The 27,175-nt window shown below is 35.3% G+C and overlaps 1 protein-coding gene across 2 annotated transcripts; it reads right to left on the bottom strand.

Moving 5' to 3' along the window:
• Window positions 1-1,276: 1,276 nt before the first annotated feature.
• On the bottom strand, window positions 1,277-16,591 carry LOC104895228 (uncharacterized). 2 transcript variants are annotated; one of them, XM_010681678.4, is made up of 8 exons: window positions 16,289-16,591; window positions 12,102-12,246; window positions 10,584-10,831; window positions 6,921-7,043; window positions 6,659-6,815; window positions 3,014-3,153; window positions 2,549-2,584; window positions 1,277-2,373 (listed from the first exon to the last, which is right to left on the bottom strand). In XM_010681678.4, exons 2-8 carry the CDS (start codon window positions 12,175-12,177, stop codon window positions 1,537-1,539), a joined length of 1,617 nt encoding a protein of 538 aa, XP_010679980.2. In that variant the 5' UTR covers window positions 12,178-12,246; window positions 16,289-16,591; the 3' UTR covers window positions 1,277-1,536. The 2 variants fall into 2 exon arrangements, with proteins under 2 accessions (XP_010679980.2, XP_010679979.2); XM_010681677.3 differs by having other exon boundaries at window positions 12,102-12,261; window positions 16,289-16,590.
• Window positions 16,592-27,175: the final 10,584 nt, after the last annotated feature.

The raw sequence follows: 27,175 nt of genomic DNA, 5'->3' as shown, positions 1-27,175 counted from the left end.
ATCCACAAGGGAGGACTTCAACCCTAAAAATCATGCAAGATTTTTCCTTTCCTCCCCCGGTTTGTATTAAAATTCTATTAGAAGACTTACAAGCTTGTAATATGTCAACCATGGATTCTAAACCTGATGACCGTGGCTAAAATCTGTTAAACGTTTTTATGCTAGTAATACAATGTTCGTTTTCTACCAAAAAAAAAACAATGATTATTCCTTTCCCCTTAAAACCCCCTCCCTATATGAATATAATAGTTCCTAAATTTTATGGTAGAAGTGTAATGGAAAAACGAGAACGAAAATGAAATACTAACCTTCAATTTTAAATAAGTGCAACAGTTTCATTTTCACACTTGCCAACGCACAATTTTGACCATTAAAATCAATAATATGTAGTTGTAAAAGTTTTTAAAAAGTTGATATTATGAAATATCTATTGAAATAAATCCAACAATATTTTATATGATCATTTTATATATATATTAATAAAAAACATGATCAAAATTAGTTGTGTGAATAATGTAAAAATCAAACTGTTACACTTAAAAAGAAACAAATAAAGTATATGCTATCATCGACTATCAATGCTAAAATTGGGTCATCCCTCTTCAAAATTCTTTTTGTTGCACATGGAACTACCAACTAGGGATGTCAATGGGTAGCATCAGGATCTTCTAGGATCCAGGTCCAGATCCGTTTTTCAAGTATGAATCCAAATCTGACCCGGATTGATGCGTAATAAAATTGAGGATCTAGATTCAAATCCAATAAATCCTATCTTATTTTCTTCAAAAGACCCTAATTTTAACAATAATTAAAGATTTCAAAAAAAAAAAAAACAATGTTGTTTAGCATTTCATTTGTCGAGGTTGAAGTAAACAAGCATTCAATCTTAATATAATAAATCCAGTCATAAATAACATTAAAATTTTAACATTAAATTTTCCCTTTTAAGTATATATTTTTAAAAATGGGTAAACGGATCCGAATCTGAGAAATATAGAACCCAATAATTTAAAAAACTAGGATCCAAATCTTATCTGAATTCGTTAAATCCAAAATTTGAGGATCAAAAACGATTATGGATACACGAATCCGGATAGAATCCATTACCCACTAACATCCCTACTACCAATCTTCCCTCCTTTTGTCAATCTCGATAGAAGTAACATTTAGCTGAACTAACAAGTTCATTAAAAGACAACAAACGCACAACACCGACCCAAAATGCAGCCCATGACCCCTCTCTCTCCACGGGAGATTGATCTGGCATGAACAAGCATAAACGAACGAAGCAACATGTTAAAATAATCTAAATTATCGATCAAACAACCATGTTTAAATTATCTAAATCTATAATTCGAGTCGCCAAAAGCTATAAATTACAAACAGTTTAGGGTTATTGCTATGTGCAAATACTAACTGTGCATCGTATAACCTCAAAGATACAGATTGCACACAAGGTTTTCCTACAAAGGAACAAACCTATTCAAATCTTCCTTTACCCCTAAATCCAACGAACTCAAATTTTAAAAAAATTAACTACAAAGTCTGTTGACGAGATATTGGGGCCATAGGCATAGGGACAGACGACGAAGGACTATAGAATCCACCTTCAGATCCCGGGAAAGGTTGATATGGAATAACTGGAGGAGCTGCATAAGGAGAGATACCCGTGACTGGAGCACCGACAGAATTGTACCCAGACAAACCGGTTGGTGGAGCCCCATAGCTGTAAGCCACGTTAGACATTGATCCAGCTGTCTGGATAAACTGAGGTGCCATGGAATATAGCGGCATGGGTGGCAATGGGGGTAGAGGTGGAGGGGAAGAAGATGGCGGGGGAGGCTGCTCGCCACCTGTTGACTGCTGGTTGCTTGGGGTACTATTATTAGCATTCTGTTGAAGGGATTCAGGATGGGGGAAAGGTGGCAAAGGTGGTGGTGGTTGCTGATTCTGTGGTGGTGGTGGCGGAGGGGGTGTATAGGAAGATGCTTCATTCTCAAGTTTAGGTCTCTTTTCAGAATGGTGGGGATCACTAGGGGATTCTTTGGTGTTGTTACCAAATCCAACTCCTGATACTAAAGAGGTGAGCACGTGGCTGAGCATCTCTGCTGAAGCAGTAGAAGCAGTAAGCTTAGCTGCCACAGCAGCAGCCGCAGATTTTCGGGAATCATCCTCCATGGAAGCAGTCTTATCAGATTGATGGACTTGTCTCGTGTATACAACAGGGTTTGCTTGTCCCCCAGATGTAAAACCCGGAGGTGCTGTGGAAGTATGAACTTCTTTCACATCTTGCTCATCTACTAGCATGTTGCCGTCAGAGCTAACAAACTTTCGACAAACATTAGCAACTTGATCTGATCTCAATTGAGCAGCCTGGAAGCAATCAAAGCACAGGATAAAACAGGTTTGAAATCAGTTCTGAGAGGTAATAACATAACTTGGAAAGATAAGTTTATAATATCAAGATACTGAATTTGGCTACACTAGAAATACTTCAATATTATCATCTGATCTCAGTGAACATTGAAGATGATAGAGCAAGACTTACTTGGAGTTGACTACGCACTTGGTCCAGCTTTAATTCCTGCAAACAAAACTATATTACTAAGCGTGGGGGGAGAGAAAAAATAAATCTCAAACTTGGGCCACCAACAAGCACAACCCCATTCCCCAACCCCACAAGACAGAGAACAAAGTAAATAAAATGCAACCATGTCAGCACCACCTATTAGGATAGGCTTCTCTTTACCACAAAATCAATTTTTTATTAGTTGATTCGAAAACTGCCTTCATGAGATAATTTTCTAAAAGTATATCACCTCTAGCAACCTAAGAACGCAACAAAATAAACACGGAGATTATTCAAAGGTAGCAAATGGATCCTTTCAGGTGTCTGGAGATGATTATCACAAGGATACTATTTTCCAAAGTAATTTCTTTATCAAAAAGGGCTCTTTAAGCGGTTCAAGGCCAAAAATACCAAAAGAAAAGCACACTTAACATAAATATTCACCTGCTCTTGAAGAGCATCTCTCAGATGCGATACAAGACTTGCCCTTGAAGTTTCAAGCGTTGTCAGCTGCTCAATGCACTCCTTCAATGCAACATGCTGTCCTTGCAATTCCTCAGCAAACCCAGATCCGCTCAAATTACCTGTTTAACAAAGTGTTAAAATCATATATGGCAAACAAACATGACTAACTATAAGCCATTGTTCACAGAGGAATGTAGGAAAATTACTTTAATATGGAACAAGGCACACATCATGTTTCACTCTCTCCAAATGGAGCTTACAGGAAAAGTGCTCTCCTTAAAATAGCATCCCCTTATATCTTTATTAGTTGGAGTTTGGACCAAATACTACAGAAGCTTGTGGCAAAAACTTTATTTCAATTTGCTAAAATCTGTTTATCTGTTGCTTACAAGAGGAAAAAATGGAGGTCACCATTTATCCGGATACAAGAAATGGCACAGAACGAGACTCGACATTGGCACCAAATTTGGGGTTCCTCAGCAAAGGTATCATAATTAGCAGGGCAGACAGACTCAGTTAAATGACTGACATGTCTGAAAAACACAAACTGGGGTATCGGGACGAAATAATATGTAAAGGAGCAAGTCCCTGTTGATGCTAGCTTGATTAATTTACTTCACATTACCTAACTCATTTGCAAGCCCAATTAAACTTCCAAGAACAGTGCCAATGATTTTGCAGGCAACTAGTTCCAAGATCTACCACAAACTAAGCCAAAAAAGGTATGTGCTTCCCATAAAAGACATAAACCCATAAAGTATCTAGAGCAATTGACTTCAGCACCTTATGCTATTCTCAAAGAGTTTGTGAGCTATGTACCCATCTTGTGAACCTCAGTTCCCCGCTTGCATACAATCTTTTGCGACTAGCCTCTTTGTTAGTAGAAGTCAAGTCAACGTCAATCTCCACCTCTCCCAGCAACAAAAAAAGAAACATTCTTTTCTGAAAAAAGGATAAACTCCATCGCATAAGCTAAGTCCATATCCACCACTTTCCTCATTTAGTGTACAAGTGTTCGAGCTTCTGACTACACAGGATTGAATCAATTGCATCAAAACTATGACATAGGCCCATAGCCCATAAATCTCAAAACCATCAAGGAAGCAGTTCCATCGGTTGCCTTGACAATCAAGAGGGAGTACCAGCCTCTCAGTAATAGCACAGAACAATTGGGTCCCTTGACCAGCTTGCACTCAAAAGGTAGCCATATAAGAACCTAGAATGCATTGACCAATTCAGTCTTTCTTATAAGGGCAGCCCTCAACCTCAATTTGGCACCTGAGTTGGAATGATATTAGCAGCTAGTTTACTCTTCCTGAAAGAAGAAAGCAAGAAGTGAACCAGCATTCCCATCCCCCCCCCCTCTCCCCCCTCTTCTTATTTCGATTTTACCCCTATCGAATGTATGACATGGTAAGCTGCAGCTCACAACTTCTGCTCAAATACATAAATTAATTAGGAAATTTATTTGTTGGCAACACAAAAAAGAAAAACTATGTGGACATATATGATAATCAACCAGCTAGGAGCATGAGAAAGAGTGTTTGGAGGGAAAAGGTGAAGGACCGGGGGAGATGATGGCAGAAAAATCTGGACAAGCATAGAACAGAAGAGGAGCAGTAGAAATGACAATAAACACCACTGACAATAGCCCAGTATATCCTCATTGCTAGTTTGCTACCACTTCACTAATCACTCCCTCCACCACTCATACATCTCTGTTTAAAAGAATCTAATGCATATTCAACCATACTCTGGGAAAGCTACGAATAAGAAGTTACCATCATTTTGGGAAAATTACGATACTTGCTATACATGACATTTCCCATATAGCTTTACGAAAATTCATGGATGTTAGGCCATTTTTAGAACCACTGGTAGGATGGAGAATGGCACTTACAGATAAACAACTATGCGAAATTTGATTTATATATTTTCACCATTCTCTATCCCTCTCATCTTTGCTCACTAGTCTGTTTACTGAAGAAACTTAAAACATCCTGAATTCAATTAGAATGGTAGTTGTTCTCGCTTATAGTTCTGAAAGTACATCGATATTTTTCATGCATGCATAGCAGATCATGGAAATCAACTGCAGAACTTCTCAAGATGAAACTAAAGTTCCATTTTCATCAGTTATTTACCATATAGCTCAAGAAAAAGAAGCCCCAACAACAAAGTAGCTAGAGGGAGCAGAAGCACATTTCAACTCTTTCTCCAGCTTTTCACGGTTATATAGTTATATCACTATATGCATTTACTAAGACAGAATCTAACTATCCATACAAAAAGAGTAACTTTCAAAGAGCATAAAGAGTTCCAGATAAGCAAGTCATATCATAACTATAATTTTAAATCAAAGGTAAGTAGAACTTTTTTCAATTAAACAGCTATATAGTAATGCCTCCGATTCTTTTTGTTTTTCTTGTTTGCTTTTTCACATTTGCCAATGCATGTTTCATATCATTAATATCTTCAACCATATATTAGTAAAAATATAAAAGTTTGATATTCTTAACATACCTATTGAGACGAATCAAACAAGATCCCACATGATTATGTTTCCTCTTATATACTGGAAATAATTTAGTAGATTCTCTAAACTTTTAAATAGTGTCAAGATTCCAAATAGGAAGAACAAAAAGAAAAGCAGGAAGTATTAAAGATAAGGAAAAAAATAGAGCTATATTCATGAGAAATTATGAATTTACAATAGCAAATTAATAATAACTATTGCCACATATTTACCAATTGGAAAAAGCTTAACATATGATTTAAAATGAAATTTATATATCATATGCTATATCTTAAAAGATTCTTTAGGTTAAAGTCTTATTAAGTTTCATATAGTAAGAGTGTGATAGTATTGTTAGAAGAGAAGTACGAATTATATACTAGGGATGCGATTATATTACTAGTCCATGATTTTTATTTTTAAATTCCCTATTTAATATCAATTGCATATGATAACGAAGGCATTAATTTAATATGATAATGTCACATACCATTTTATTCGTTATTTAGTTCACCCATCATGTTGAATCAGCATCTCTCCCAAACAATACGAGACTGACCCTATGTTTCCAAGAAAGCTTTCTGTAAACAAAACCTCTTACGGCTTACACAAGCATTTCACCTAAATTTCAACTTATAACCAAATCTCCGTGACTCCTATAGAACTCAAGAAGATGCACCATAGCCCATATTATTCAATATCACAAATGTCAACAGACCATCTTCTCACCTTCTCTAAACCACCAGACCAAATACTTTTCCAAGTATCAAGAAACTCCATACATGTTTTGACACTTCTAGCTTTGATCATACAGATAGGACTATTGGGCACCAAGAAACCTATTGCTACACAAAAGAAGTAAGCTTCAAAGAAATGATAGAGGCAATAACTCCGTACTCAGATAGTTGGTCAAGGGGGCAGGCTAGCACGCTTAAACACTGAGGTCAAAGTTTAACCACATCCTTAGCTAACAAGAACTATGACTAATTTATCCAAATATTCTCCAAAATTTCTATGTATACCAGCTAGCCATACCATAGAGAAGACATAACTATAATTTATAACTTGATTATGGCATTCCAGAAAGAAAAAAATTGTAAGGAAATTACCTGAATTGATCCCACCACCAATATCCTTCATTAGTTTCTCCAAACAGCTAACGGTATTTGTACATCTACTCAGTAAGGCATCTTCGTCCAATTGACCCCCATAAATTGTTTCATAATCTGAAACAATCTTATCTAACATATTCCCAATAGATTGTCTCTGTCCACGCCCAAGTGAAAGAATCATGTTAGTATTACGTCATCATGCAGAACCGGAAAAAAAAGAACAAAAAAAACTTTATAATCAGAAAGAAAAATTCCTCACAAGTTTCTGGCTGAGTTGCTTCCCAGTTTTATTAACATTGTTTTCGGGTTGCCTGCCCATAAACTCCTCCTTCAGAGTGTGCCCCCTTGAGCCAAAAACCTTCCTTTCATCCCATATACTTATCTGTAGAGACAAGGTAAGCACAAACACAAGTTCAAGCTCATTAAGTTACGGAAAAACAGCATAATCAGCAAGTGGCAACATCAAAGGAACTTATCTATAAACATCCTATTTAATATAACGAAAGAGCTAGAGAATAAAATTTCAAATGACTATCCTCTCTCACGAACAATTATGACGACATTTTAAACACGTAATCACTTAAAGTCCAACTATTTGATGTCTAAACAAACCAGAAATAAGCTTTTTGAGGATCTATAAAATTTCATAGCATGGTCACTATAACGGCTTAACAGAACCTAAAGATCAATGTAAAGATATCTGCTGCTACAATAGTCTCGAGCAATATTCCCATATACGATGCCAATTCTGCCAATCTTCAGATGCTGAATTCAAAAAGAAACGATAAACAGATGCAACTTATGACGGACTGATGCATTCCTGGCAATTGCCCTGTTTTTGAGCTCGGATCTGGTAGCTTGGCTACATTTTGACATTTATTTTATAGGTTTTGCTTGGTTAATATGGCTTATTAAGTAGCACTCTGTAAATTGTGAAGCAGTGTACTTTTGTTTCTTGCCAAGAAAGTCCAAGCAGCTGCTTTGATAGATAGTTGGTGCAGCAAGTTGATCACATGGGAGCATCGTGTTAATCTCGGTCTCTAGCTTGAATATTTCGACAGAAAGTTCAAGTTGCTAGTTCCGCTACTTGTTAGTTTGGATACGTTTAAGAGATGAGTTTGTTTTGCATTCATATTTGCATGGTGTTACACTAGAAATGCAGTTGGAGAATTAAATCTGATTCTTTTAAATTTTATACTGGTGGTGTTTAGTTTGCTTTTTTTCTTACTAGGGGAAGTTTTTCTGTGAGCCCAAAGACTATGGAACTTGAGAAACTATGTGTAGTTAGATCATTTATTAGTTTTAGTTTGGGAGTCTTTTTGCTTTAACTTGTTGAGGACAGTAACTCAACCTACTGCTATAGGTAAGACACCTTTTTTATGGGCAGTAGGTTGTATTTCATTTCTCATGATGAGTTGAGATAAGATATTGAATTTAGCTTTTCTTAGAAACTTGTTTAAATCTATGAGCCTATTAAATGAGAGTGAAAGAGATTCTTGTTCGCCCATATTGAGAGAATTTCGATTTGGCTGATTCCAGATATAGTGAAACCCAAACTTGTAGGTGAAGAACACCATGGACATACTGCATACTCGCCAAGAGAATCAGAAAAAAGTTTCTCAGGACAACTAAAGAGAAAGACACAATATTATTATGATTTTAGAAAAAGCTATCATCATTTGTTTTGGACCTTCTAAAAAACATATATTAAGTACAATGACGTTGAAGCACCAAGGTAACATCCTGGTATTCAAAGGCTCTATTTACAAAAATGTGTAATGCTCTTTGTTTAATATGGTCAACTCAACTTTCAATGGTGCATCATTCTCACCACAACCACCACTATTCCAAATCTACATCCCAGATTCCTGGAGTCCTCTGCAATACAAGGCAATTGGTACCCAGAGCAATGTGTAATTGATTCCTGTACTACTTCAACATAATTTCATTTAATCCCAGTTCCAAGATGAGGATACAATGTGTTCAAGGCAGTAGAAACACATTATAACAATTATCACCTCTGTTTAGCCATATAAGCTTATTAGCCCAGACAAAGTAGAGTAGCTTTTCTTTTTCTTTTTTTGTTGAGATTGGGTTGGTCTATAGTGTACTCTTCTAATCGCATCAGCCTTTACAGCAGCCTAATTCTTCTCCCCTAATGCAAGAACAGTGCATCTCAAATTTAAAAAAGCATTGCTTTATTTCCAACCCCCCCCCCCCCCTCCCAAGCTGCTCTTACACCATCGCCACTAAAAAGGAAAGGAAGATGTAGACTGCATCAATTCAAATTAAGTACGTGGTAAAGTTCAGGTGCTTTAGATTGTCATTATTCGCCTCAATTTTCTTAGGCACTTTTTCAAATTAATAAATCTTGAATCTTTTCAGAATTTGAAGTCACTAACTTTTAACTGTGCGCTCACTGAGGAAAATTGGAGCACAAAATCCCCATACCCTGACCTTTGCCTATAGCTCCTAATTCATCTTCAAATCTCAAGGAGAGTAGAAGAGTGAGAAAAATAGTAATCAAAGCCTTAATCCTACATTACTAGTCCTCAAATGTAAAATTATCCTCTTAACATTTAAGAATACCCCAAACCCAGTAGTATGGCTTTAAAGCCTCGCGCTCCGCATTTCCTTTATGAATGAGGAAAACTAATAATCAAAGCCTTAATCCTACAACACTAGCCCTCCAAATGTTAAACTTGCCTCTTAATGTTTAACAATACCCCAAACCCAATAGCATTTCTGTAAAGCCATGCACTCTGCATTTCCTTTATGAATGAGGAAAAATTAGAAGTATGAAGAAATGGCTGCTCATATGCTTATGCAGCACTAAAACAAATGTGGAGACAGAAAGCAGAATGAAATCTAAATGAAGAAAACAACAAAAAAGAATAACAATATATTTTGATTAAATTATTAAAATATTTACGGCCCGTTTGGTAAGAGGTTATAAATGGTGGGAATGGTAATGCATTATAGTGTAAATTTGTACTATAAATTCAATGTCATTACCAATGGTAATGCTACTTAATCACAAGATATCCATTTTCTTCCTAAAATCTCATTACTATCCATTACCACTTGGGAAGGTGGTATTAGGTGGTAATGAAAATTTATAAAGGAAAACCCATGTTTTGTGATAAAGTTTCATTCCCATGGTTTTGGACATGTGAAAATTTTTACAAAATTTACACTAAATTTCATTACCATTACCACTATTTATAACCACTAACCAAACGGGCCGTTAGTACTTTTGTTGAATTGAAGCACAATTCAGATCTAGGGTTCCTCATATAAGCACCAGATTTTGTTCTTTTTATGGGAGGGGATTATTTTACACTTTGTGGTGGAGGAGTTCTAAGTGAGAAAGAGAGAGAGAGAGAGGTACAAAGGGTTTCAGCTAGTTCGTTTTTATAACTTTATCAGTCACAAATTTTGTGCTTCTTTCAACTTTTCTCGTATATACAGTTTTCGGGCCTCGAGGCGTTTATGCACAGCCTAACCATGCTTTCCAAAGTCCTACTAATGGGTTTGGGAATACTATACTTAATTATTAGCATACTCCTAGCATTTACATGCTTCAGAATAATATGGCATATGTCAGGTGCTTCTTTCTACTTTTTTCGTCTTTTCAAGTTTTGGCCTCAGAGCATTTATGCACAGCCTAACAATGTGTTCCAAGTAGTACTAATAGCTGTTTGGGGAACCCTGTACGTGTTTTCAAGTCTTTAAATAAACATTCTGGACGCACCCAAATGTCATACTCCTAGCATATATGTGCTTCACAGTGATATGGCATATGCCAGGTAAATATGCATTGAAACCGGTGATAGATGGTGATAAGCGCAATCTGATCAACAGAAAAGACTGAAAAGAGATCTAATATTAGATGCCACTTACAAGTTACCAAGAGACTCACCAGTCTAAGAGCAGCACTTCTCCCGAAATCATCGCCATTGCGTATAACATCACGAAGCGCTTCAGGAAGGACTCTCCAAAATTCACCCACAAATTCGGCACCCTTCCTCCGACTATTTTGCAAAATATCATTAGCAAGATACAGAAAAGCCAACCTTTGCTCACGCGGAGAGCTATGAAATTGCCGGTCCCAAGTTTCAACCACGAGTTTTGCTTTATTCATGTGAAAGATACACCAATGTGACAGAGCTTTCTTATATCAAGGACGACAAATTTAAAGATGTCCAAGCAAACACAAAGAGTAGCCAAAATGATTTATCACGTATCTATTATTTTTCACCTAAAAGAATTAATATACAGAATAAATGAGTTCTTAAGTTCCAATAGGTTCTGAAAAATACCCAAATTCTGAAAAGGGCTAGACAAGCGCCATGCAAGACTACAGTAGTTAAATGCTCAGATGAGTCCTGTTCAGTGAATTTCAGCTGAAAAGAACACACCCACCAATCAATAGATGATTTCCTTGTCTAAAATATTTATCTCGACAAGTCGCAGAGCAAAATAGTATTTATAGAAGCTACTGAACATTGGAACTTATGAGCAACAGACGCAGATGTGATAATATATCCCAGTTCATCATACACAATTTTTTTTAAAGAAAAATTTATGTAGATAGACTTAACATTGTCAAAAGCACACTGATATGACACAAGTTGTGGCTTCTACAAGCAGACATCTTCATAAGAGAAATTGAGTAAAGCAAAAAACTGAACAGAACAAATCTATAACATAAATGCATTATCGTTATCACACACCTAAATCCACTCATCCATAAACATATATTTTCTCCGTTCTTTTTCTATTGCAGCAATTCGATTTTTACACTATTCACCACCATTGTTTCACTGTCTATTGTGATTTTAATGTAAGGAAAATTATAGTCATATGGGATCTTGTTAGATTCGTCTCGATATACACTTTCAAAATATCAAATTTTTATAATTTTTACTAAAAAGTAACTAAAGATATTAATAATTAAAGTTGTTCATTGGCAAGTGTGAAAACTCAATTGTTGCAATAGAAAAAGAATGGAGGAAGTACATACATAATGCAATTGAAGTCAGTCATTTAAAAGGAATTGAATTCCATATAGACTGAATATGGATTAATATGAGCATACAGTTACTAAACAACAATTCTTTTCGGGAAAAAAATGTGTTACCAAGACCAAATATTTTCAAAAAAATACGAATGATAGATAGCTTTAGAACAAACAGCATTTATGAAAAAAGCAACAAATGAATAAGAAATCAGCAATAGCAGGCAGTAACTTTCCTCCAAGCAAAATGCTCAAATAATTCTATGATTGTTTTCAAGAAACGAGAGCCATTTACAATTCTCCACTCATTGGAAAAACTTCTCACTTATTTTGTTCTCGAGAAAATATAAAGCAAACAGTAAAAAATATAGATATAATCAAGACAGGTGAACAGCATAATAGATTAGGCAAAAAGGATACTCTCTATGCTCTGTTGAGAATTATTGAGCTTAGTTAATTTCTCAACTAAAATCTGAGGGTTAAATGTGCTACCCATTCTGGCTCAGTCTCTAAATTGAGCAAGTCCACCACGACTACACAAAAGGCAGGTTGGTACCTGGTGGACCTAAAATGGGAAAACCTTCAAAATCAGAACAGATATTGAGCAAGTGTCAGTGCTTTACAATAAGATAAACATATAAAGCATAAATTGAAAAAAAGAAGCAATAAAAAGTACTACATCAACAATCTTCACCAGCTGAACAATAGAGATAAGATTCCATAACCTCTTAAGTCTTACTAAAGGAATAAAAAAGAAAAGATATATATAATCTTTCTTCTTGCGCTTGTAAAGTAATCAATCTCGAATCATTTCGTACGAATTTATATTTCAGCAACATGGTGCTACGAGACTACCGATCTGGTGGAATGACTGCTTACAGAGTTACAGGGCCTCAAACGAGTTTCAGATCATCCATTACAGCTTATCTTAGATTAAGGTCTTCTAAAATAAGGTAAGCAAGGAAAACCATAAAGCTTTTTTCGTATTTAATCCCGACTGTAATTACAAATTACAAAAGGAAGACGCCATCAGATGTGTCTATCAGAATAACACTCCCGTATCGATATAATGACTCTTCATTCCAACATAAACTATATTACAACATTCAAATACTTGAACATAAAACAGATGCAGAGAATCTGTGAATGGCAATACGATATGTGGGATAGAAAATGTGCAGGTCACAGCCACAACTAAGCAACTAACCCTTCTTCCATGTCTAAATACATAATCTAGCCCTACTCCTGGCCCAGCAGCAATGGGCAGGGCTATTACATGATCCAATGTTGTCATATACATGTACGGTTAAGATAAAACAAAGAATTTCCTGGCGGAAAAACAAAAGGCACCATTAAAAGTGCAAGCATTCGATAATATAAAACAAAATATATGCTCAAAGCAGTCATCTTACAAAGAACAGTGATCTGAAATAACAGCAAAATGAAAAAGAAAATCTACTCAAACAAACTGATAAAACCCTATTCACAAAAGGAAAAGGAACTCGAGGTAGCATGCAAAACTTTGAATATGACATTATGGTTGAATTCCATGAAGAATGCATTAATATATGGATGCCAGCCAACGTGCCAACAATGCTAAGAGACTCAAGTGCATTCAGATTTTCAGATGTTGCAACCCAGTAACCAAGGCAAGCTTTCAACTATTACATATTAACAACATAATATAGAAATTTTGGTAATTCAATATCAATTAACTACTAAGCAAAAGATTGAGTATATAGTTTCCCAAAACAACAAAATACTTAATTGCATACTAATTACATTCAAAATTAGAGATTTTAAAGCTAGGCAAGAAATTATGATTTTCAAATTAAGATAGATTACAGTCCTTAGACACAGCCATTCGGTTACTTAAGGCCGTCCTTTTTATATCTCTAAATCTTTGATGATCTCCCTTATACAAGGGAAAATACTCATGATTACATACCAATAAAAAGAGTGCATATTTGTCTCTATTCACCCCTCAAATGAAGGGATATAGAATATCAATGGCAAAAGTCGCGATATGTACCCTTAACTTTTATCAATGGTGAAATTAAACCCCTTAACTTGTGATTGTAGTAATAGATACCATAGGTTTTCTCAATAAAGGTCCCATTACTTTTCCAGTAAGCTTGTAACCAGAAATGATGATGGGATATTTAATGATCAAAAGATTAAAAAAAACTTCATCTATATACTTCAGCTATGATTTCCGAATACATACATATAGTATTCTAATACTCACGATTACGTCGATAAGAAAAAGCACATGATTCTGTGATGAAATTCTGAGTTTAAACCCATTAACTTAAACATCTTCAGCAACTCTCCTATTAAGGGTGTTCTAGAGATAGAACTTTGGGTTTGAAATGCAGGGGAGGAGATAAAATCTTTAAAACGAGAAAGGGGGAAACAAGAGTCTTAAGTGATGAAGAGTCTTCCATTATCCATTGGTCCTTTGTTGCAAAAGGTCCTCTTTCTATGAAGAGTCTTCAAATAGCAAGTTCTCTTATTTCCTGCTACCTAATAACTCTACTGACATACCTTGCCATATTGTTTACAAAAATTGAAACTACTTTAATAAGCATCAGAGTGGTTCTGCAGTTTTTTGCACTCCATAAGTTGATGTCATAACCCTAGTTCTAATTTTAGCAATTAGCATTACATAGCCCTGATTGATGTAGAGATTGGTTATCATATTGATACATTACAGTTGTTGATTGTCACCAGATGAACTAAAATATAGAATTGTTATCAAGAAAGTACATGTAGCATCTACAGAATAGAGCAGAAGGTTTCATCAGAGGCCAAAGTTTGGGTAATGGGTAAAGAAACAAAGTCTGCAAGTTCTGTGATTTTTTTTATATATGTCAGTGATGATATCTATTTTCTATGTATATAGATTAGAAAATCAAAGTTACCCAAGGTGTACAGGAAACTCTATATTGAAATAAAGATATATATATCGCTACAATATGCAATGATAACAAATTCCGGCTGAAATCTTGCCGGAAATTTATGTTGGGGCTTGATTTCACAATTTTTTTAAAAAATTGCTAGATCATTTTGCTACAATTTCAAAGGGTTAAATATAATAAGAGTTATAGGGTCGAATTGCCACTTTCGTGGAACTATCAGTCAAAGCATAGTATCATACAATGTAAGACTAGAAAACATGTACTCCATAACTTCCGAAAAGAGCTGCATAGCGTCAACATAGAGTGAACCCAACAACTATTGCGCTGAATCAGGATAGATAGTTTGGATCCCAGAAACCCCTATAGATATCTAGAAGCTACAACTCAAAGATCCTTTTCGAGGGGTGTAAATACTTAAAAATCTACAAAGCCTTCTTATTTTTTTAGGAAAGAAAAATCATGGAGAGGAATTCTAGTAAATTTGAAGTCATAAAGTTACTAAATCCATCTTCCATAATTCAGATCTAAATATCTAATGCAAGCTAAACTCAAATTCATGACTTGTCAACTTTTGGTATGAGATGATAGCTAGCTTCCGTCGTTGAAGACTTATGTTAGTATTTTGAACATCTAAAGACACTAATGTGTAAAATACTACCAGCCACCAGCCAATCACTACAAACATCGATTTCTGCACAATAAATTATTCTTCTTTGACAACCATGCCCCCTAATTCAAACGTCAATCAAACAGAGTTTGTTTCAGTCCTCCAAGAACTTGTGTCCATTTCCTAAACACAATATTAAAATATTCGATATCATCAAGGCATGATTACTCATATTGATTCTTCGGGTGCAAAATAACTAAATAAGGGAATTTTCCTCTTCCGTCTTCCCATCCTTTATGATGCTCTATATGGTAGCATATCATACCATGAAAACCATTATACAACCAAAATCATCAATCTTTGGTGCATAGTAATAATTACTTTCCATAATCTTCCTTCACGTTTTATACATATCGGAATTACATTCCACCATAGTTATCAAGTGATATCTTAGTACCTCGTTCCTAGCAAGGAAGATTAGCATGTCACAAAAGAACCCACAACACATCTAAACAACAGATTATCCTTATAGCTGAACGGTGGACAGTACATGACTGAAAATTCGACGCAACTTATTCATATTCTGTACTCATCATCGTGAATTCAGCAACTCACAAGTCTCACATCAAAGCTTACTCATATAAAAACGAGTCGCAAGTGTCAAACCTCAATTCTTTACTTATCTTCATTGCAAAACTCTAGCAAGCACAAAATTACTCGGAAACTAAGAAAAAGGAACCTCAATATCTAGGTCAACCATAAACATAAAATCGTCAACCCCTTATAAACAGTTCAACCTACTTCCTCATATAAGTAAACTTTGCAGCTCTTATCAAAATCTCAACAAAAATAAACGAATAAACCGTCTCTATTAATATCACTACAAATATAAGCAAAAAGATGCTAACTTTATCACAAAACCCTAAAACTCAAATTGATAAACATAAAAAAATTCCTAACAAATTAAAAAAACGCAACAATTCGAAACAAAGAAATAGAGAAAAGAAACTAACAACTTACAAAAGAAAACAAAAAAAGGAATCAGTAATGTATAAGCAAAAGTAAAGAAAAGAACTCACCAGATAATATACAGTAGAAACCCAGAAATTGAACTAAAATTAAAAGAGGATGAAGAAGAAGTTAGGTATAGTTGCGTAAATTGAAAGGCATAATCATGGTTTTTGTTACGTTTGATTGAAAATTAATTGGAGTGCGAATTGAATGAAGTGCAGTAAAATTGGATGCAGGGGAGGAGAGAGAAAGAGGGGAAAAAAAGAGGGATGAACAAATTATTTTGAGTTTTGTAACGAGAGGAAAGGAGAGGAGAGAGACAACATACAACAGAAAGGGGGCGAAGCAAGGATTACCCTTGTAAGTTGTATATCTTTTATTTTAAACTTAGTTTTGGAGATTATTTGTCATCTAGGATTCAGGAGTATGATCATAATATGAGATTCAGATTCTTGTCTTTGATGATTTCTCATGCACCCTTCTTTTGAACCCATTGTTCACTTAATTTCACTTTAGTTAATTTCAATTCAGTTTAGTTAATTAAGAAGAGGATCTCAACGTATAAGAAAACTTTTAAAGGCGAAAAAATGGGAATTATACCCAAAAGCAAATATCCACACAAATAACTCAAATATGGGGAGATGAGAATCGAACTCCCTGGAATACTCCGTATTTTTGGGAGCCATTCTTAAATAAATAAGAAAATACAAAGAATAAAGCGGAAATGTTTTAATATTAAATACAGTTTGGGCAAGCCTATAGTTATAACATAAATATACAACCTACATCTTATACCTAATTATGTTATTGTTTGGGTTTGTTTTATTTTCGAAATAAATAAGATAAGGAATAGGAATTTGATTTGGGAACAAATCCTATTAAACCTAGGTTTATCATCCTATAAATAGGAGAGAAGAAGAAAACAAAATAAATAAATAAATCAACAAAATCCTAAATTAACTTCAGCCGTTTTTCCTTCTTCCTCCCTCGAAGAATTTCTCTCTACTCTCTCCTCTCTTATTCTCCCTCGTCGCTCTTCGTCCTCCTCCTTCGCAACAATTAACCTCTTTCCCTGCCTTGAGTTCGTCAGCCTTCGAGTCGTGCGAGGTTGTGTCTATACGAAGTGTCGCACGCAAGTCGAGGGTGCGAGCGTCGAGTGTGCGGATCTAGCAACGAGTCGTCGTTGCTGCTATGTGTCATGGAGTGTATGTTGTTGTGAGTGTGCGAGTCGCCGAGGGCATCGCGTCAAGTCGAGCGAAGTGCAGCATTGTGCGTTGGTGTGTGCATCAGTGTGCGCGAGGGAGTGTGCGAGTGTGTCGACGCCGAGCGGCTGTGCGTGGTGTTGCAATGCGTGTCGCTGCCGGAACTCCGCCGTCGGTGATTGTCATCGCCGGCGAGTCTGTCGGTATAAAAATATATATAATATAAATTTCTCTTTTCCTACTTAATTTAATTGTATAATCTGATTTTCTAATTTTAATGTAATTTGATTAAGTTGTAATAAGATTAAATTGTAATTTGATTGAGTTGTAATTTGAGTAAGTTGTAATTTGATGTTTGTAAATACTAGCAACTTATAAATTAAAGGAAATCTAATTTATAATTATATTGGTAGTTCTTCTAGTAATTTTATTATTCAAATCTGATTTTTATAAACATATTATTTATTAGTTCCCAAAGGCGTTATTGTCAATAAAGTTTATGAAAAAAGAAGTTTAAACAACAAGATTGGTTATTTTTATATTTCGAAAAACTAAGTTTTACATAGGTAGTCAAGCTGTTTTTTTATTTTAATAATATCAAGGTCGTAGTACTTATATATTTCATTATTCGACTAGGTCTCAATTTCATAAGTGGAGCAGTTAAATGGTCAGCGAAGATTCATCATTACAAGGTACGTTCGCGTACTAGTTCAGTTGGATATGTAACACCCCAAAATCCAGACACGTCTATGACTACGTCGCATCGACTTTGGGAGTGTTACCGCCGCGGTGAAACGCAAGCCTTATTGAAAAGAAATGTTAATTTAAATCATTGTCACGAAAACTGAATTGCAGCGGAAATAAAGATGTAAATACAACTCGAGAATCATCAACGACCCCTTTTTGTTCAAACCACAAACTAATTAAGTAAATCATAATAGTCTTATAATGCTTAACAAAAACGCATTAAAGCTTCATGACTAAAAACTATCCCCCATATGCTTAACATCATGCAGCAACCCCAACACACCTAGTCTGCTCCCCATTGTTCATCAATGGTTCATCACATGTCAACAAACAACACAATCACACAATCAGATATGCTGAGTACATAGTAAAGGATTGAGTGCATACGAAGCATAAACAAAGTAATAAGGATCATTTATAGACATGATACTACAATAGCCTTACATTCTTTACCTTGTATTTAGTTGGCAACGAACGGGCACCATCATCTTACTAGAATCATACAGGGTACTTAATCTTTAATAGACAACTTGGTCTATTAATTAGATGAAATGCAAATACGATTTTGTGTCGTCCCGCATTTTCACCTTAGTATGCATACCCCAAGAACGTCGATTTTGTGTCGTCCCGCATTATCACCTTAGTATGCATACCCCAAGAACGTACGGAACCTTCCGTCTACTTGAGTTATCAAAATTTATAAGGACACTACCGTTGTCACAGTAGGCCTGCGTAGGAGTGTAGAATAAGTCCCACACAACCCCATTATTCATCACTTGTAGGAAGTCCAACTACAAGTTTATTGCCAAAATTGTAACACCCCGATAATTCTCTCTTTCTAGAAAATACTTTTATAACAAATCTAGAGAATTACCCAGGCATTATCGCCCGTGTGAAAACGTTTCGGCTTACTCAGAATTTTGCAGCGGAAAACAATTACTAAAATAAAATCAACTTTATTAACTTATGAAATAAAAACCAAACAATGTTTGAACTGAAACACACCAACTTAAAGCTAAAGTCTGAAAATATAAATTCCTAGAAACAACTTAAATACTACTAATGTCACATAAGCCTCTCCATTCCAGATTCCCCAATGGTATGCATCTTCGAACCTGTAATGTCAATGCTTTCTTGACTCTGCTCCCCCGAAGGATCAGCACAGGCAACAATAGGCAAAGCCATGATCACAAACACAGACAAGCACGTAATCAGCAAAGCTGAGTACTACATATCAGCATAAATAATCCTAAACATGATACTACAACAAAATATATAATAACATATAACAATGCAGATGACTCTTACTGAACTAGACTCTAAACTTTTATTTCTTCTTTAAATGGAATAGTTATGGGACGAGTTGTCTATACTGAAGTAGGAGATATGGGAGCTACCACATATTCCAATTGACCTGCGATATCGAGGAACCTTTGAGCTAAAAAGGAAAGGTGATCAATCCAATCCTAGGAAAATACATATCACGGCGGACTATGTATCCCAACCCTTAGTGTCCAACTCTAGACGTGCACCAGTCTAAAGTCTATAACCTATCTCGTTTCACTTTACGTTGTATTCATTTTTATACTTGTGTTGACACCAACCAAGCACACAACACATATAACTAATAATCACATAAGATCACAAATCTCCTTTTTATCTTAGAATTAACAAGTTCACAACTTTAATCAAGACTCTTTTAACTTCTTTTATTCTTTGCTAACTAGTCTGTTGAACCTAGCCAACAGTAAACTGTACCTTTATATAGGTATAACTCAAAATTACCAAATAAGATCCACGGTTCTTATAAAAGATAAATAAATAATCTCAAAGAATCTATGTAACACAGATTCCAATTCACTTACATTAATTCACTCACGAATTAATACCAAACTAAACTTATCTGCTTGCATCAAACTTCCATACAAACAATCTTACTTATACATATTCTTAGTTTACATGTAGCACACAAGCAAACAACATGTAAAGCAATCTCAGTAAATCATATATATGAACAACAAGGTCCTATACATGATACTACAAATAAAAACATCCCTAAGCATGTTTCTAACCAATAGCACGTAGACTATGTACGTACCTTGTATAAACGCAACGGTAGGCCACTTTTATTCTAAAAGTCCCCTACTATAAATTCTCCGCCTACAACAATAAAATAATCAAGTAAATACTTGAACTAAAAAAAATACAGCAACTTTAAAACGCCCCAAACCTTTTAAACGTCTTTAAAAATCGTTTTTATAATTTAAACTCTCGTTATTTTTAATCCCTAGTATAGTACAACTATTCTAGTGATTAAAAATCATTAAAAACCTTAAAATACAACTTTCTGAATTTCCAGCATCTATAAAATTTTCTAAACTTCTGAAAATATTTTAAATGCTATAAAAATCGTATTCCAATCAAAATTCATATTCATACTTTAAATATACGTTTCTAGTGATTTAAAACCCTAAAAACCATTCTTTCATGATTAAAACTAAAAATAATAAATCTGAAATTTTTTTCTTTTATACATATGAGAACCGAAACAAATTCTTCATAATAAATAATAACTCAAATCGTAATCATGTAAATAGTAATAAAATAACAATAAAAATTAGGACTTTAATGGAATCTTAAAGGAGAAGTAAAGAAAAACAACCAAAATAAGAAGAGGACGCCGGCGGCTGTGACAGCAGCAAGGAGTGGCGGCAGCAGTTCTTGGTTCAAAAAGTTTTGTGACGTTTCTTGTTCAACAAGAAACGTTACTTAGCGAAGAAGAAAGATTTTGGTGGGAAAATATGAAACTCACGCAACAAGAGAGAGAGAAAGGAAAGCGAGTGAGAGAGAGAAAATCAGAAATACGTGCAAGGGAGGAGAGAGAAAATAGAATGTAGGGCAAAAATTTGGGTTTTTAGGATATTTAAATAGGCTAATCCTTTGGGCTTAGGAAAAGAATTTCAATAATTAAAACTTTGATGACTAACAAGATGGGCTTATTAGGACTTTAGTCATCAAATTATCCTTTCCCTTTTTATTACTTTTGGGCTTTCGATTCCATTAAGTTTTCTTTTAAATATGCTTTTAATAATTAAACTTTTATTTAAAACATGCTTAATTAATATATTAAAGTTTTTTAAGCATGAAAAATATTTTTAGTTGACTTTAAAATAGTCAACCCTTTTTTTAAAGTCAAACCATTTCCAAACTCATTTGGATTTGAATATAACCACATAAATAACTTAATATATTTATGAAAATCCTTTTAAAAATGTGGGGGATTACAAAAATCCTTTCTTAGTATTGTCCATTCATACCACATTAAACATAAAATCATTCAATGTTCTTTCTTAGATACAATACTCAGATCTTTACGTCTGGTAACATCCTTGTTACACCATAGATCAAATAATACAAATCCAATAATCATGCTTATGATACAATAGAATTACGCATAACAATGCTACATATCGATTTCCAACCACAATCATGTTACCAAACAATCTCAGCCATCACAATCGTTCCCTAACATGATTCTAGGTTCCGATAGAGTAAATCACAACCTAACATGATACTAATAATTGCAACCGAACCGGTACGCGTACGTACAATGTAACGGAGAATTTTCCCTACCTAATTAAACGTTCCGCTTATGAAATTGGGACCTAAACGAATAAGGAAGTACTTCAATGCTACGTCCTTGATATTATTATCATATAATACGTGACTAACTATATCAACTTAACATTTCGAAGTATAAAAATAACTACTCTCGTTGTTTATTAACTTTCTTTTCTTTCATAACTCTGTTGAACTTAGTGTCTTTTAAGAGCCAATAACAGCAAACAAAGTTGATTTTAGTTAATTTAATAACATAGTACCTTTACCAACTCCATTTAAATCCTTATGTCCAATACTACTAAAATCATATTTGAATAACAAGGCCACTATAACATTCTAACTATAACCAATAATCTGATTTCTTAACTTTACACCTTACTTACTTGCAAAACCCTAAATCAGATTTACAACTTAAATCAACTTTACAAACTTAATCAAGTAATACTTTACTCTAATTATAATTTAATTAAATTACAACTTAGTATAATAGAAAACAGATTATACAATAATAAAACTAAAATAATATCATACTATATACATATTATTTTTTTATACCACTTAGTCTCGCCGGCGTCAAACACCGGCAATCGAACTCTGGCGATGACTAGCCAAGCACTACCACACTCGCGCACCGCTCGCACACACACCACGAGCCTCGAGCCTCGCACACCACACTCGCACACTCCACTCGAGGTCTAACCCTCACTAGTACAAAAAAGGTAATTTGCGTCGGATGTGAGGCGCCTATTTGCGTCGGACTATGATGCGACGCCAAAGCCCCCGACGCAAATGACTCAGAAACGATCTGCGTCGTATGCGGAAACGACGCAGATGGTTCAGCTATTTGTGTCGCACCTTTATACGGTACGACGCAAGTGGTTCTCCCTTGCCCAATATAGAGCGGTATTGTGCGTCGCACATTACCTAAAGTGCGACGCAGATAAGTGATTTGCGTCGCACCTTGGGCTACATGCGACGCAAATTTCAATTTTTTTTAATTTTGGGAAAAAAAAATTGATTTTATGAACAGAATGAGGCTTTGTGTAAACGCAATCGTAGATTTGTAATAATAAATTACAGAAAATAAAGAAAAAGAGATAAATTACACTCGACAACAATATTGTTTTGATTCTGCACATAATTTATTACTGTTACTATCAAAAAATGTATTACAAACTAATTAGAGAAAAATAAACCTAAAAAAACAAAATCAGAAGAGAAAATTTAAAAGAAAATCCTAAATTTGAAAACGAAATTAAAAAAAATATTCAGATCTAACATAAAAAAAAACGAAATTAAAAAAATAAACCTAAAAAAATAAAATCAGATCTAACATACAAGAATGAAATTGCACTAAATATATTTTAAAAAAAAAACCTAAATCACCATAATTCAACTTTAACTTTAATCATTTCATCAGTCTCTTCCACAACTCGCTTCATTTCCGACTTTGCTGAAAAATCGTCGATCATCATCATCAATGCAATTGCAAGTTATTAAATGTAATTGATAAGTTATAACTTTAAATTAAGCTTATCTATCCAATTTGAGGACGAAAATGATGATAAAGATAGAATAAAAGAGAAAGGAAAAAGCGGAGAACCTGATTTGAGATTTTTCTCGAGAGTGTGAATGGTAGTAATTTGCATTTGCTCCTCAACGGAGATTTTTGTGGCTTGATCTTCCACATTTGTTCCCAGCAACGAGAAATTAGGTTTTTGTTGTTCTAGTATGAGTTGAAATCAGAGAAATTGAGAAAGAGAAAGAGAGAGACCGTTCATTTGAGTGCGAGAGGGAGAGAGAGGGAGGGAGGGAGGGAGACAGAGAGAGATAAAACGGCTGGAGATGAGTGAGGAATTACTAATTAGGTTAAGTGAGGGAGAGGGACGCGTTTTTAGGGTTTGGGCCCAATGTGCGTCGGATGGTGGACTCCGTGCGACGCACATTAGGCTCAATCCCCCAAACTGAGAAGCTCAGTATGCGTCGCACGCGGAGCTAGGTGCGACGCACAAAGGTAATTTGCGTCGCACTTACATACGGTGCGATGCATATTGCTCGTATGCCGATATGAATATTGATGTTTTGCGTCGAGTGCTCTTTGTCATGCGATGCACAAAGGTAATTTGCGTCACTTCCGTGTCTGTGCGACGCAAATCCGGGGATGCAAATCATCCTTTTTCTACTAGTGCCTCACGCCTTCTCGCACCACACTCGAGCCACAACTCGCTCGTCGCACAACATGCTCGAAACCCTCCTTGGTTCGCAGGCGCGACTTCTCACCCCCAAACCTCGTCGCACGGATCGCTCGCACCAACCCTCGAACCACAAGTCGCTCGCACAATCACAGTGCGCACCACTTTGTTCGCTCGCACAAACACCCTCGACTTCGCACCCTTGCTGTCGCAACCCTCGTCGCACAAACTGACTGTTCGGACACTACACACACGACATGCACACAACCCACTCCTCGTCGAAGGTGACGAGAAACCTTGCACAACTTCACGTCGCGCACCACACACCCAACATGAACAACTTCCTCGCACAAACCACACACACAACCTCGTTGAAGGTTACGAGGGAGAGGGAGAAGGAGAAAGGAGAGAGGAGAGAGAGAGAACGGTTGAGAAAGAGACGGCTGAGAGGGAGAGGAGAATGAGAGAGATTAGGGTTTATGATTATTTTATTCTTTTCTTTTTATTTCTCTCCTATATATATACATAGGGTTGGGTTCTAATGAGAACCCTCTTATGGTGAGAACCGTGAGAACCACTTAAAATGAGCAAAAACTTCCTAAAATGAGCAAAAAAAAGTAACAAATGAGCATAAACATAAAATGAGTAGAAAACATTAAGTTATCAAAAACGTAAAATGAACAAAAATGTAAAAGAAAAAAAAACGTAAAATGAGCATAAAAAAGTTCAATGAGAAAAAAAGTAAAATGAGCAAAATGTAAAATGAACAAAAACGTTGATGAATGAGCATAAAATTGTTAAATGAGCAAAATCACAAAATAAGTGAAACAAAAAATGAGCAAAAATATTAAGAAATAATCAAAATCTTCGCAAATTGAGGAAAAATGAGTGGTTCTCATATGAACTTAAACACACACACACACACACACACACACACACACACACACACACACACATATATATATATATATATATATATATATGGGGTATGCATACTAAGGTGATGGATGTGGGACAGAACGAAAATGTATTTGCATTTCATCTAATAGACCAAGTTGTCTATTAAGAATTAAGTAGCCCGTATGATTCTAGTAAGATGATGTTTATAATACTCAGTATTTTTGGAGTTATTCTTTATAAATAATAAAATATAAAAAATAGAATCGAAAGGTATTTTAGTATTATTTACAAAAAAAATATAATATTAATATTGTTTGGGTACGCTTACAACTATAACGTAATTATATTATAGTTCGGTTTATTTTAATTTAGAAATAAATAAAATAAACCAAGAACTAATAGACCTATGATGGTCACACTATAAATCGGAGAGAATTAAAAAGAAAAGAATAAAAAATCAGAAAACCCTAATCTCTCTATCCCCCTCTCAGTCGTCCCTCTCAGTTTGAGGCGAGCGAGTGTGAGTGTCGAGTGAGGTCGTGGTTGAGGGTTTGTGCGAGCGATTCGCGACAAGGATTGATGTGTGTTATGTGGCGGTGTTCGAGTAGGGGGTCGTGCGAAGTCTAGTGTGTTGCGCGAGCGGTTCGCGCGACGAGGGTTGGGGTGTTCGAAGTCGCACCTGCGTGCCCAAGGGTGTGCGACGAGATCGTTGTGTTGCGCGAGTGGTGCGAAGGATCATGGTGCGTCACTGTTGTGGTAGCGCGAAGCGAGGAGTACGAGACCTCGAGGATGGTGTGCGAGTGCGGTGTGCAAGTCGCGTGAGCACGTTGAGGCTCCTGGTGCCGTACGTGCGAGAGGTGCACGAGTGTGGTGGTGCATGGCTAGTCGCCGCCGGAGTTTGGTTGCTAGCAAACACCGGCGAGACTAAGGGGTATAAACAAAATAATATGTATATAATATGATTTTCCTTTTTTTTCAGGACCTAATATTGTATAATCTGATTTATATTATATTAAGTTGTAAGTTAAATAAATTGTAATTAGAGCAAATTATTAATTGATTAAGTTTGTAAAATAAATTTAAGTTGTAAATCCGATTTAGGGTTTTGTAAGTAAGTAAGGTGTAAAGTTAAGAAATCATAATATTACTTATAGTTAGAATGTTATAATGGTCTTATTATTCAAATCTGATTTTAGTAGTGTTGGACATAGGGTTTTGAATAGAGTTGGTAAAGGTATTATGTTATTAAACTAACTGAAATCAGTTTTGCTCACTGTTTTGGTTCTTAAAAGACGCTAAGTTCAATAGAGTTATGAAATAAAATAAAGTTAATAAACAACCAGATTAGTTATTTTTATACGCCGAAATACTAGTAGCACTGAAGTATATTTCCTTACTTGTTTAGGTCCCAATTTCATAAGCGGAACGTTTAATTAGGCAGCGAAAATTCTTCGTTACAAGGTACGTACGCGTAGCAGTCCAGTTGCAATTACTAGTATCATGTTAGGTTGTGAATTATTCTATTGGAACCTAGAAGCATGATAGGGAACGATTGTGATGGTTGATATTGTTTGGTGACATGATTGTGATTGGAAATCGATATGTAGCATTATAATGCATAAATCTATCGTATCATAAGCATGATTATTAGATTTCTATGTTTAATATGGTATGAATGGATAATACTAATAAAGGATTTTGGCAATAAACTTGTAGTTTGACTCCCTACAAGTGATGAACAATGGGGGGGAATGTGGGACTTGTTGTAACACCCCCAAATTTCTCTCTTTTGGAAAACTTATTTTAATATAAAATCCTTGAGAAACTTGAGAATATTACTGCCACGTGATAACGTTAAAGGCTTTAATACTAACTACTAACTGAACTTAAATTAATGCAGCGGAATAACTGAACTAACTTCTCTTTATAAATATAAACTTTATTGTACAATTATATAACAATGGAAATGAAGACAATAAAATAACAACTCCTTGACTAATTATGATTCCTCACTAGCTCCACCATATGAAGTATGCATCAACCTGTAAATCTGCTCACCAAAAGGGTCATCACAGGGACAAAGCCATAAAACGAAACAAAACAAAATGCGTGTCAGTAAAAATACTGAGTACATGTATATGCGGAAATTTAAATACTTTACTAAACATTCAAAATACTCATATAAACCTTCCTTGGATACTTGAAATAATTTGTATAAATCCTTGGATACTTGTATACTATAAAGTATATAACCTTGATAAAAACCTTTTTCCTTGCCTAGGTACCTTGCCTA

The sequence above is a fragment of the Beta vulgaris genome, chromosome 6, assembly GCF_026745355.1.
Source record: "Beta vulgaris subsp. vulgaris cultivar EL10 chromosome 6, EL10.2, whole genome shotgun sequence".
Lineage (NCBI taxonomy): Eukaryota > Viridiplantae > Streptophyta > Magnoliopsida > Caryophyllales > Amaranthaceae > Beta > Beta vulgaris.
The sequence above is the reverse complement of the archived record's forward strand: the minus strand, read 5'-3'. Positions and strand labels throughout refer to the sequence as shown.